Source organism: Lepisma saccharinum, chromosome 2 (assembly GCF_977018435.1).
Source record: "Lepisma saccharinum chromosome 2, izLepSacc3.1, whole genome shotgun sequence".
Taxonomy (NCBI): domain Eukaryota; kingdom Metazoa; phylum Arthropoda; class Insecta; order Zygentoma; family Lepismatidae; genus Lepisma; species Lepisma saccharinum.
The window spans coordinates 210,124,454-210,136,910 of record NC_139230.1 but is presented as its reverse complement, the minus strand read 5'-3'; the positions used below and the strand labels follow the sequence as shown (position 1 = coordinate 210,136,910).

At 35.9% G+C, this 12,457-nt stretch overlaps 1 protein-coding gene across 2 annotated transcripts in view; it reads left to right on the top strand.

Annotated features, from left to right (window-relative positions):
- Nucleotides 1-12,457, top strand: part of LOC145984293 (cell adhesion molecule Dscam1-like) — an 875,949-nt gene that overhangs the window by 843,642 nt on the left and 19,850 nt on the right. For both annotated transcript variants that reach the window (XM_083117935.1, XM_083117934.1), the window contains 3 exons: nt 1,432-1,617; nt 5,836-6,129; nt 10,150-10,326. In XM_083117935.1, coding sequence (XP_082974061.1) covers nt 1,432-1,617; nt 5,836-6,129; nt 10,150-10,326 — 657 coding nt within the window. The remainder of the gene's footprint in view (nt 1-1,431; nt 1,618-5,835; nt 6,130-10,149; nt 10,327-12,457) is intronic.

The window sequence follows — 12,457 nt, the reverse complement described above, 5'->3', positions numbered from 1 at the left end:
ACAAGAACATTTACAAAAACAGTATGGCAAATTAATTTTTTTAACTATTCTATATTATCAAGTACTGTAATATTTATGTACATCCAGGCCAAGAACTTTTACGAATATTGTAGAATCTTTGAAGATTTGCCCTTGATTTCTTATAGCTCTCGTGAAAGTGTTATTTTCTAGCTTATTGCCATGCCATACTGGTCATATGCTTTACTGGGGTACTAGTTATCCAGAAGACACTTACAATGGTATGCTCAGAAATTTTGTAACCCTAACCCTAAAGTAGTAGTAGTATTTTACCACTTTTTGCATGGATCTGATGATTTTCATGTTTGGGGAATAAAAGATGCAGTTGATAATAATTAGATGTAAGCGTGTTACTAACTTTTTCTGGGAAACTTGTAGAGGTTCTATTAATTTTGGTGACCTCTGCCAGTAAGTTTTGCGGGAAAAGTTAGTAACTCTCTTAAGTCTAATTAAAAGGGGGTTAGCCCCCTTCCCCCCTGTGTATGCAACTGCTTATTGAACTTTACTGGAATTTAGTTTATTACATAGCTGTATTAAAACTAATTGCCTTGTGCCCCATCTGATGTCCACCCATTTATGTACACCAGTTAAACTTTACTAAATAATGCAGGTGGTATAGTCATATTTATCAAGTAAAAGTCTAATTCAAAATGTCAGTGTCTGAAAATTAACTTAGAGGAAGCAGACTGCCTTTAAAATTGCTCTCTTCTAGGTTAGAAGTTACAAAATAAAACAGTAAACTTTATTTGAAAGTGATTTTTATTCCTTTGGTGAAGTTTTGTTCAATTTTCAAGACTAACATTATATTATATAGTTTAGCAGGATTAGCTAGAACAAGTTTCAGAACATGTGAACAAAAATCTTTATTTTTAAGTCCACTTCATGCCCAGAAAGGTGGCCTAGTTCATAGGCCATCTGACTGCCATGCATGAGACCCATGTTTGTTTCCCAGAGTGAGTGATCAAAGGTCAGAATTTTTCTGGCTTTGTCCCCACATAAAGCAGCTCTGGGGCTCATCCAGCCTCAACTAAATGGGTAAAGGTAGCCAGAGCATGGTGCTGATCACACCACCTCCAATATGACTGAGCTCGATACATCTCACTACGTATGCCTCATGGCATGGTTCAGAGTGCATGGAGAACTTTTTCCTTACCTTTACTATGCACAGAATGGCTAATCGGGACTCGACTTACTGTTTAAAGTGGGATCTGAACCACTATGTGCCTCAACCAGGTATCAAACCTGGGTAAAAATCTTGCTAAATGAATGAATATCATTTTCAAATAATAATTCTTGCATTATTTTTTAATATTTATTGCTGGTTATACAGGTCCTTAAGAATATAGGCCAGAAACGTAGTTACTCTCTGAAGATAGTGCATGGAAAATGATTATCATAAATTCTCTTTTGCAGGATATTACCTTCACTATAAGCGAGAATTCGGCGAGTGGGAGAAATTAAAGTTACCAGCAGAGAATACAAGCTACACATTGGATGGGTTACTGTGTGGAACAAAATACCAGCTGTACTTAAATGCCTTCAACCAACTTGGGATGGGTAATCCCACAGATGTCATTCCAACGCGGACTCAGGGTTCATGTAAGGCTCCAGTTCCTTTCTAGTCTAGGAGGTATATTTAAATATATTAATTAGTACTACTAGTAAAATACAGCAGCAGTGGCTCAAAAATCTGACAGACTTGACCGACTTATTACTTAAATGTGGAGAGTAGTATCATGTTGTATCATGATAAATACCATGCTCTACCTAATGAACTGATAGTACACTCACATCTCTTATTACTCCTACCATTTGTTTCTTTTTCTTATATACACAATATTTGCAAAAACAGCAATTCATCCTACATTATTGGATTGTGTTAAAACCATAACTTCTATACCTTCGTGCAATCTATTTTTATTTTTATCAATGAAGATGAAAGGGCTTCTAACCATGTGTACAAAGAGTGAAATATAAGTGTGTCAATATACACTATAAAACAAATAGTGTTACTAACCATTATGGAAAACTGTGCGTTTACTCACTAAATATATAAAAGATAAAAATAAAAATGTTAAAAAACTTACGTGAGTGAGTATAAAAGTTTTGCAGACGACGTTTCACGAAGCTACGCTTCGCTTCTTCAGGTCACTTATCAGTATTTAAAATACTTCGTCAAGAACATAAGAAATCCAGGATTAGGTTAAAAGGGGTGATAGGATATGGAATTAAAAATACCTGAAGTTAAAAACTTAAAGTCTTGAATAATGAAGGTGGAAAGAAGGGGATAAGTAAGAATAACGAGGTAGGGGAAATAGAATACAAATACGTCGGCATCCCATATGTAAAAGGGGTATCCGAAAAGTTTGACAAAATTCTAAAAGGCTTCAGGATTAAAGGGGGAATGAGAGCTCCCCGAAATATCGAGAAATTTTTTACTGAATATAAAAAGGATGGAAAAGGGCGAAAAGATGTCAGAGACGAGAAGGGCATATATAAGATTACCTGTTCCTGTAATAAAGTGTATATTGGACAAACTGGAAGAAGCATGGGAACCCGTTGGGACGAGCATGTCAAGGATATTAGGGAACTATCTCCGAAAACCGGGCTTTCTGAACATATTTTAGAATTTAACCATAAAGTTGATAAAAGAGAAGTTATAAAAAGGGTACATAAACAACCTGATTTGAACGTTCACGAGGCCGCAAATATTTGTGTTGATAGAGGGAAAAAATTAAACAGGGACGACGGTAACCTGAAGGAAGCCTGGATTCACATGTTTAAGCGATGGGGAAATAATAGGAGTTGAATCTGTTAAATTCCATGTCACGCCGGAAGTGACCCGCGCTGCTTCTGAGTCTGTGGAGTTTTCATTGGAAGGAATGTAGCATTTGTATGCTACTACAGCCATTCCTTCAATATGGTAGTACGGGCACTAATCTTTTAGATTTGTTTCTTAGCCTACATGGCATTTTTAACTTCAGGTATTTTTAATTCCATATCCTATCACCCCTTTTAACCTAATCCTGGATTTCTTATGTTCTTGACGAAGTATTTTAAATACTGATAAGTGACCTGAAGAAGCGAAGCGTAGCTTCGTGAAACGTCGTCTGCAAAACTTTTATACTCACTCACGTAAGTTTTTTAACATTTTTATTTTTATCTTTTAGTGTTACTAAATTCATTGACTCCATACAAGAAGTGGCGTGCCCAGGATTTTCGAAAGGGAGGGGTTATGTGTACATTTTTTTTGTAGTCCGTCCTCATTTTGCCATATTTTCCTGCCTTTGACTTTCTTTTTTTAGAAATACTGGGCCAAAAGGGGGGTTATAACCCCCATCAATCCCCCTTGGGCATGCCACTGCATACAAGTAACGTCTTCTCCAGAGATGTCAAAATGTAAACACATTAAGAAAAGCTTCAACCTTATAGACAACAAGCTACATACTTGTTTCCAGTTCTGTTTTTATTTCCCTTACAATTTACGTCACTTCCTAAATGATGAGGATGAATGATGAAATAGGCTACTTAATACATGTTACTCAATTTGTTAAACTGAAAATAAAGAAAAGGACAAATTGAGTTCTGGAAAGGTTTCCGTGGTTTTAGAACTGCGGTGGTCTAGTCGGTAGGGCATCGGACTGCCACGCGGGAGACCCAGGGTGGGTGATCTAAGGTCAGAATTTTTCCAACATTGTCCCTGCATTAAGCGGCTCTGGGGCTCACCCAACCTCAAATCAATGGGTACCTGGGGGCAACCCTGGGAGGTAAAAGTGGCTGAAGCATGGTGCTGATCACATCACCTTCAAAATGGCAGAGTTCGAGAATGTGTGGGTCCCTAACCCCCCCCCCCCCACATCTTCTAAATGTGCCTTCATGGCATGGTGCTACATGCACGGGGAACTTTACCTTTCTTTTTATCTTTAAAGGTTTCCAAGCTTTCGAGAGCTAACGTCACTCTCATCGTCAGGGTAGAAGTGCAATGCTGAGTGTCAGCCTGGTTTGTATGTACATGTTTGGATTGTGAGGTTCTTTGTGTAATTGGCGGACCAATCTGGAGCCATGTCTGCTGCGTTTGTACTGCTGGTTAACTATCACAGCAGACACGGCTCCAGATTGGTCTGCCATCTATACCAGGAACCACCCACTCCAAATTAATATAAACCAGATTGACGCACAACATTGCACTTCTACCCTGAAGATGAGAATGACGTTATCTATGAAAAGCTCAGAAACCTTTCAAGATCTCACCTAATTGATAGCCCAAGAGAATCTGTTCAAGACTTATTACAATTAATTTAGTTGAAATAACAATGAGAATGTGAACCCGTGTTGATGTTGGCACACGTTTTGGAAGTAGCATTTGCAACATTATGCATATTTCACCCTATTTTGCTACATTTCTTAAGTTAATGTTCTCTAACATTTTGGTCTGTAATTTTAACTTTTGTATATTTTTATATGTATGAAAAACAATTAAATTCGGGGGTGCAACAGACCTTTAAGGGCCAAGGACTGCCCAATGCATGGTCAGTACAATGATTCCAATAATCACGGCCATTACCTGGTTTTCTAAAGTACAGCCCACTTCTTCTTTTCAAGTAACTCCCCAGCTGTCCTCAAGATACTTGTGTTGACCTCCATGGCAGAATGGTCAGCGCAGCGTGCTATGATGCCAGGGGTCCCTGGTTCAAATCCCAGCCTGGGCATGAATGTTTGTGAGTGTCCAATCATCAATTTCATCATAGCATCACTCATCCCCATCTTCGCAATTAGCCAAAAGTGACACAAAAGTGAAGTAAAATAAAGCAAATCAATCAATCAAGATGCTTGCTTAACACCAAATATTTGTAGCCTCCACCAGGAATCAGACCTGGGACTACTAGAGCATGGTTATGCAGGGGCTCACAACCAGGATAAAGCTTAATGTTATGGAAGTAAATGATAAGTAAATAAAATTCATGCAAATAATGCTTGAGTTCATAGTAACAAAAACTGGACTGATAACAGTTCAGAAATTTTTAACGATTCTCACAATCTTCAGTATAATCAGATTCTGCAAAAGTGTTGCATGGCATTTATGCAGACACTGAAATGTACCCAGGCTCCGGGAAAAGTATCTACCAATAATGGTGAATAAATTTCAACCAATTCTGTCTGATCCATTGGCATTTGTATCAGCTCAACCCTAACAAAAATAATTTACTCTGAACTAAGAAAAATTGATTTATTATATGTGTATTTGTTTGTTTGTCTTCTGTATGTGTTTGTGTGTGCAATATTATTTCTTTCTAGGGTGGCCAACTTTTGGTCATGATTTTAAGGAAGATTTAGTTGAGATAAATTGCGTGCATTTTTAGTGGTAGCATCACTCTTGCCAATGTTCATGGGTTATTTACATTTTATATAATATACAGGTCACAATACAGAATAAAAATTTACAAATTTGCATGTTTCTAGTCCTGACCTACATGTCGACCCACTGATGTTGCAGAACAAAGCACTTTTTTTTTTCTCTATCTTGTGCAAACTTCAAAAAACTCTTTACAATTATGCTCATAATCAATTGCTTTGTATGGCTTGCCAAACTGTTATTTTATCAGAATGAATTTAAATTTCATGATCTTGATTGTTAATGAAATATATAGGATAAATAGAATGTCAATACGGAAGCGAGAAGATAAAAAAATAGCCCTAATACGGAAGTTCCCGAGAAATGCAGGAGAGTTGGTCACCCTATTTGTTCCTCTCCATTCTTAACATTTTTTAAAAGAAAAATGTAATTTGCCTTATACTAAATTATCTTTGCATTTGTAGCTCCTATTGCACCAAAAAAGGAAGATTTGATAAAAGTTAATTCAACGTCCATTTCACTCAACCTGGCTTCTTGGCAAGATGGTGGCTGCCCTATAACCTCATTTGTAGTGGAATACAAGCTGCATCTGGACTCGGATTGGAAGCTGGTCCTTAACAATTTAAAATTTGAACAGGCTGAATTTTTAGTTCTGGATCTGAATCCTGAGACTTGGTACACACTGAGAATGACGGCTCATAATAGTGCTGGATCTACTGTAGCCAATTATGATTTTATTACGCTCACATATTCCGGAGGTAGGTGAAATTATCAATGTTAATTTTATTTTCTTGCAAGCACTTGAACACTGTTTAAGATAAGAGTAATAAATTGAGTCATTATATGTAGCATACAAATATAAAGCAGTGTGAGATTGCCAATTTGTTAGTGCTAAAAGATGAGGTGTCTATGTACTATCGCTGCATTGGTGGCCGATCATATTGATTTCTTGGCTAACAATCTCACCACTGAAGGGTGTCTCGTCATCATTTTCATATAATTAATATTCCTTCTCATCATTTTGATTAGCCAAAAAGCCGCAGAAGAGCAACATTAAATGAAAAAACTGCGCAGAAAAGTACAGTCCATTATTTTGAACTGTAATCAATATATTCGGGATGGTACTGTAGTTTGCACATTGTTGATAATAGTTGCATATCAATATTTCAGTAAAATTGTTAGTGTAGACTTAGTGCCATTTTGTTATGGTTTTGCTTGAGTTTGTTTTTTAAGTCCACTTTATGCACAGAAGGGCTAATCAGGAATGGATCTACAGTTTAAAGTGAGATCCAAACCACTAAGTGCCTCCTCCACTGGGTATTGAACCTGGGACCCCTTGATTACCAGGCTAGAATGTTATCACTATGTTATAGTTTTCATACATATAAGGGTATAATTTATATACTTTGGTTTTGCAAAGGAATTGTCTAAATGCAGTTACTTTATCAAAGTAAAGCCGGCCCCCATGACAGAGTGGTTAGCACATCGCGCTATGATGCCAGGGGTCGCAGGTTCGAATCCTGGTCTGGGCATGGATGTTTGTAAGTGTCCATTCATCAATTTCATCATGTCATCACTCATCCCCATCTTCGCAAATTAGCCAAAAGTGGCACAAAAAGCAAAGTAAAATAAATCAAATCAATCAATTTATCAAAGTAAAAACAATGGTAGTCACTTGGTTACATACAGTAATTAAGGATGTGAATTAACCATTCTGGTTTTTCTGCAGTTTTATATGTTCAGTAGAATATCACATCTTGGTATTGGTATGTTTTATATTGGTATCATCAAAAATTTGATATTGGCACATCCCTAAATTATATACAGGGTGTCCCAATAAAATGTACACACACATTTAATTATTATAACGTCAGTGCTTATTAAGATACAGTTCATTTTCAAATTTAACAATCTACAGACATGAATAATTATCTTTGTCAATCGCCTATATTTTCAAACTGATGGCCGTACTGGTTCAGGCACTGCCGGAAAACTGAAGCAATATAATCTCAAACATCAAGAATAATTTTGTTTGATATGAGTGCGTTCTCGTTCAAAGGTTGCCTTCAATTTGTCGACTCTTGCTGGTTTCATACTGTAAACTTGCATTGAAAGCATGGAATGTAACTCTTCCAATGCTTCAAAATGCAATTGACACTGGATTTTGATATTTCTATTAACGTGTGTATACATTTTTATGGGCCACCCTGTATTTTGCTGTAATGATCAATGAGAGAAATTTGCATTGTTACTAAATAATAACCTGTCTTCCAGTATTGGGAATTAACTTTGTATGAACTTCAAGATGTTTAGTGAAGGTAGTACTCAATCTCTGTGGTGTACTAGTTAGCATAACCTGCTACAACACCACAGGTCCTGGGTTTGAGTATGGGCTGAAGCATGGATGTCAGTTTTACTGTATTCCTTCATTTGTTTCATCATTTCCTCATTCATCTTCATTGACACAATTAACCTATAAAAGAGGGAAAAGCAACAAAACATGGTAGAAAGGTACCAAAAAAAAAGTAAAGGATTAGTAGTGACAATTTCAATTCAGTATTCTAAAGCGGTTTTTTACATCAGTGTCTACAACTAAACAGAAATTTGTGTCACCATGTGGTTGAATGTGGATACTGCAAGAACTTTTATTCATGAATATGAAAAATTGTATTGAGACTTTATGTTGGACAATTGAAATTATACAATGAAGTATAATTTATGTTCACCATAGTTGTTCCATGTTTGCCTATAAACTCAGATCAAAATATTGAAGAATGCGTTTTCTGTCTAAGCCGCCGAAGTATCCCCTATTTATTGTATTTTTCTATTGTTATGCAAATCAGAGATGCAGCAAACATGAAAGTGATCCTGCATAATACACTTTATCCTGCATATCAAACTTTTGAATGTGGGGTCCTGGGTTCGATATGCAGTGGAGGCACATGTAGTGGTTTGGATCCCACTTCAAACTGTAGGTCCAGTTCAGTCCAGATTTGCCTTTCTGTGTACAAAGTTGAAAAACTCAAAACTTTTGAATGTGTAATGCTCATTATCACGAGTGTGGTGTTACACCATGTGTAGTTATTTCTCAAACTAACTAACTCTCTAGCATTCTTAAACCTGAAGGTTTATGGCTGCAGCAACACAAACCTTCCATCTGTCCCTATCCTGGGCAAGATCAATCCAATCTTTTCCATCCTTACCGATTTCTTTTAGGTCCATCTCAATGATATCCCTCCATCATCTTGGCCTTCCTACAGGTCTCTACAATTGATCTACATTTGATCTGTTACATTTAAATCCACATTGACAATCACCTATAATTTCATTAGTATATGGAGTTAGTCTTGTTAAAAGAATATTAGATAATATTTTATACGATGTTGAGAGTAGAGAAATTCCACGATAATTATTGCAGTTCATTTTATCACCTTTTTAAACACAGGAATGATAATAGATTCTTCTCACTGTTGAGGAATTTCCTCTTTATTCTATATTAAACAAATTAATTTATGAATTTGACATATTAACAAATTCCCACCATATTTAATTAACTCAGCTTGTATTAAATGAATTCCAGGTGCTTTGTTATTCTTCAGTCAACTAAAGGTTCTGTTGTGTGTACTTCATTTGCTTCTGATTTATCTCCTACATTAACATTTAAAAGGTCATTAAAGTAGTTCTTCCATCAATTGAAAATATTGCTTGGATCAACCAAATATTTGCTGCTTTTATCTTTTATCAAGTTTCTAAATTGTGTCTGACTGCCACGCAGGAGAACCAGGTTCAATTCCCGGGGTGAGTGATTTAAGGTCAGAATTTTTCTGGCTTGTCCCTGTATAAAGCAACTCCTGAGCTCACCCAGCCTCAAATCAATGGGTACCTGGGGGCAACCCTGGGGGATTAAAGGTGGCCAGAGCATGGTGCTGATCACATCACCTACAAAATTGCCAAAATTGAGAATGTGTGGTGTCCATCCCCACATCCTCTAAATGTGCCTTCATGGCAGGGGGAACTTTACCTAATCTTACCCCTTTCTAAATTCATTTACACCTTTTTATAAATCTCTGATATTTTTACTTTAATGTTTGTTTAATTTAATTAATTTTGCTTTTCAAGTAATCTCTTTTTTTTTACTTCTAAACATGCTGTTAACTTCTCGCTTTATTCTATTATGTTTGCTTAAATTTGTATCATCAGAGTTATTTAACCACTTAAGTGTAGCCTGATTTCTCATTTCTATTAGATTACTTTGTCTTGGTTCATGGTATCCTTCTCAGAGTATACTAATTAGTTTGAACTCTCAAGTACAGTATAAGAAGTGAGGTACATTAGTATCAATACTTGACAAAGATCAGACTTGAAAATTATTTTGCAGAAAATATAGTTATCAATATTCAGGTTTACAGCATGAAAATGTTAGTCTTGAAATGTAGGAAATATATTCTGAAACCATTGAATTACTTGAATTTTGTCTTGTTAGAAGAGCACACTTTGTTCTTTTTCTTCACATAGTCCTCCATATATTTCTCAAGCAGAAAGATGTATATTGATTTCTGTCCGACTCTTAATAGTGCATTATATTCACATATGGGTCAATACTTCATGTTTTGAGATGCTCTTATTGAATATTATGCAGTTTTAAGTTTCACAGTATCAGAAATGCAATTTTATATACTGTTTAAGTAGTCGTAATAATTATATGATGATTAACACGTGAATCTTTTTTTTTCAGCTTTATATTTTTGTATATTTTATGAGTTTTATATAATTTCCAGCTACAATAGCCCCGGAACTCATTGTTCACTCTGGATATGGAAGAAGTTCTTTCTACAGTGAAATTGGAATCATAATACCAATAGTTGCAGGCATTGTGATTTTAATAGTTGCTGGTGTAGGAGTTTTTCTCTATCTGAAGAGGAAGAAGGAAATGTTTCCTGCCAACAAGTATGGAGGTAAAAACATAATCTTTGAAGTAATTCTGATGTTTCTGTAAGAATTTTGGTGTCCTTATCTAACCTAGTGAAGAAATTGTATTTATATGTATGAGACATAAGTTTAATACATTTTCATACATTTAGGAACGGAGCTTTTCTGTTTAATGAAACTTCATCTGTAATAATATGTCACAGTGTCCCTTCATACCAGGCAATTAAGTGTCAGGTTTGTGGAGCATTTCATGCTCTTATGCTAGATTCTATTATAGATTAATTTGGTCCATGTGGGGTGGTTGCTCCACCTAGTACTCGAAGTGGAAATTCCTGGCTGGGTGATGCTTAGTTGAGTTTGGGGATATGTGGGGCAGATGCTTGTATGGATCAAAATAGGGACAATGGAGAAAGGGGAGGGATTCTTATCCACATTTAGCTGAGGGATAGCATATCCCCATCATTCCCCCTCCCCTCCCCATTTCAAGCACTGGTTCCACCGAGTAGCCTGCTTTGTTAAAAGTTGTTCAGATATTGATTAACATTTGTGTATAAGTATTCCACTCAAATTATACAAATCAATTTACCAAGAGTTTTGCTTTACAATATTAAAACATTACACCAGAATATTAAATTACATATTATGTTATAAAAAATCATTTTCATACAAAACTGGTGCAAAATTCAAATGTTGCATAATTTCCAGGATAATTAGACTCCGCAATATTTTTTGCGGAGTCTGTAGAAGATCAAAATGCTAGAAAATTATTGGCTGGTATCTGTAAATAAATTCCAATCGATACTTGTATTGGCCAATACTGATACTCAGCATCCCTATCTTCTCAGCCCTAGTATTATATTATTTTGCATCTACAAAAAGTGGTTATGCGATCCTTTTAAGAACATAGGCATGCATATTTTGGTGCTCTTTGTGTTATATTACTACTTAGATGGAGAAGTAAGTTGGCATGTGTTTATACAATTTTACAGTGTTTATTATACTACAAGAGAACTGCTCAAGGTTATATACATATTTTACACATGGCACAAGACTCTCGGTAATGAACGTAATGTTGAAAAGAGTAGCAAGTTGTGAAGCTACAAGTGCTCAATGTGTGCTTCTTGCATCAGGTGACACACGGCTCTCCTCTCCTGTCACCACCATTTCACAAATTGTTGCCTGGAAGTCAACCAGTATACAATGTATAATGCAGGAAAATATAAAAACCGGGAACGCAATATCAGGGTTCCACTGTATTATTGTACAGTCATGAACACTTTTCTATTTTAATGATCCCATTGGGAGTCAGTATGATTGTTACAACACAGAAGTGTCTCTGATTGTATCTGTATTTTTTTATGTCTGAACTTTGTATTTGTATTTGTATCAGTAAACATTCATATCACTCTATCCCTAATTATTTACACACATGACCCTGTTATTTATCATTCTGACCAAATTTCTTGTACAACTAGTGTATCTTTCTTCTATATCTGCTTCAAATCTGGCTAACTTAACTCCGTGGTGCAGCAGTCCTTTAGGGGTCAAGGGCTGCTAAGCAGCTTTACATTGTGGTCAGCACACTACTTTGCTTTCTAACTGAAGTCCACCACTTCTTCATTCTCAAATAGCTCCCCAATGTGTATTGAGTAGTCCACTTTATGCACAGAAAGGCTAATCTGGACTGGACTTACAATTTAAAGTGGCATATATTTCTTCAAATGATCATTTTATCCTCCTCATAGCAATTAGTCAAAAGTGGAATGAAAACAACACTAAATAACAAAAATACAAATACAGCTCCACAATTATCCTCATGATACAGGATCAGCACTAAAACCTTTGGAGCTCTCACTGGGAATTGAACCTCATACCAAAAACAAGAGTGCTCATTATTCAACTAATCTGGAACCATCCTAATCTGGCTACTCTTGCTCAGAGCATCTTAGTCTTAAGTTCGAAACATGATTGTTGTGAAATGTTCTAATTATTACCACTAATTTTACAAATCCAAATTGTTAATAAATTATTCACACCTTACTGTCAGTTTGTTAATATGAATGTAAAGGCAAATTTGAGATGTAAAATCTGTATTGCCACTTGTATCAGGAATAATATCAGTATCAGATTAAAAATAAAACTAGTCTTATGATATAA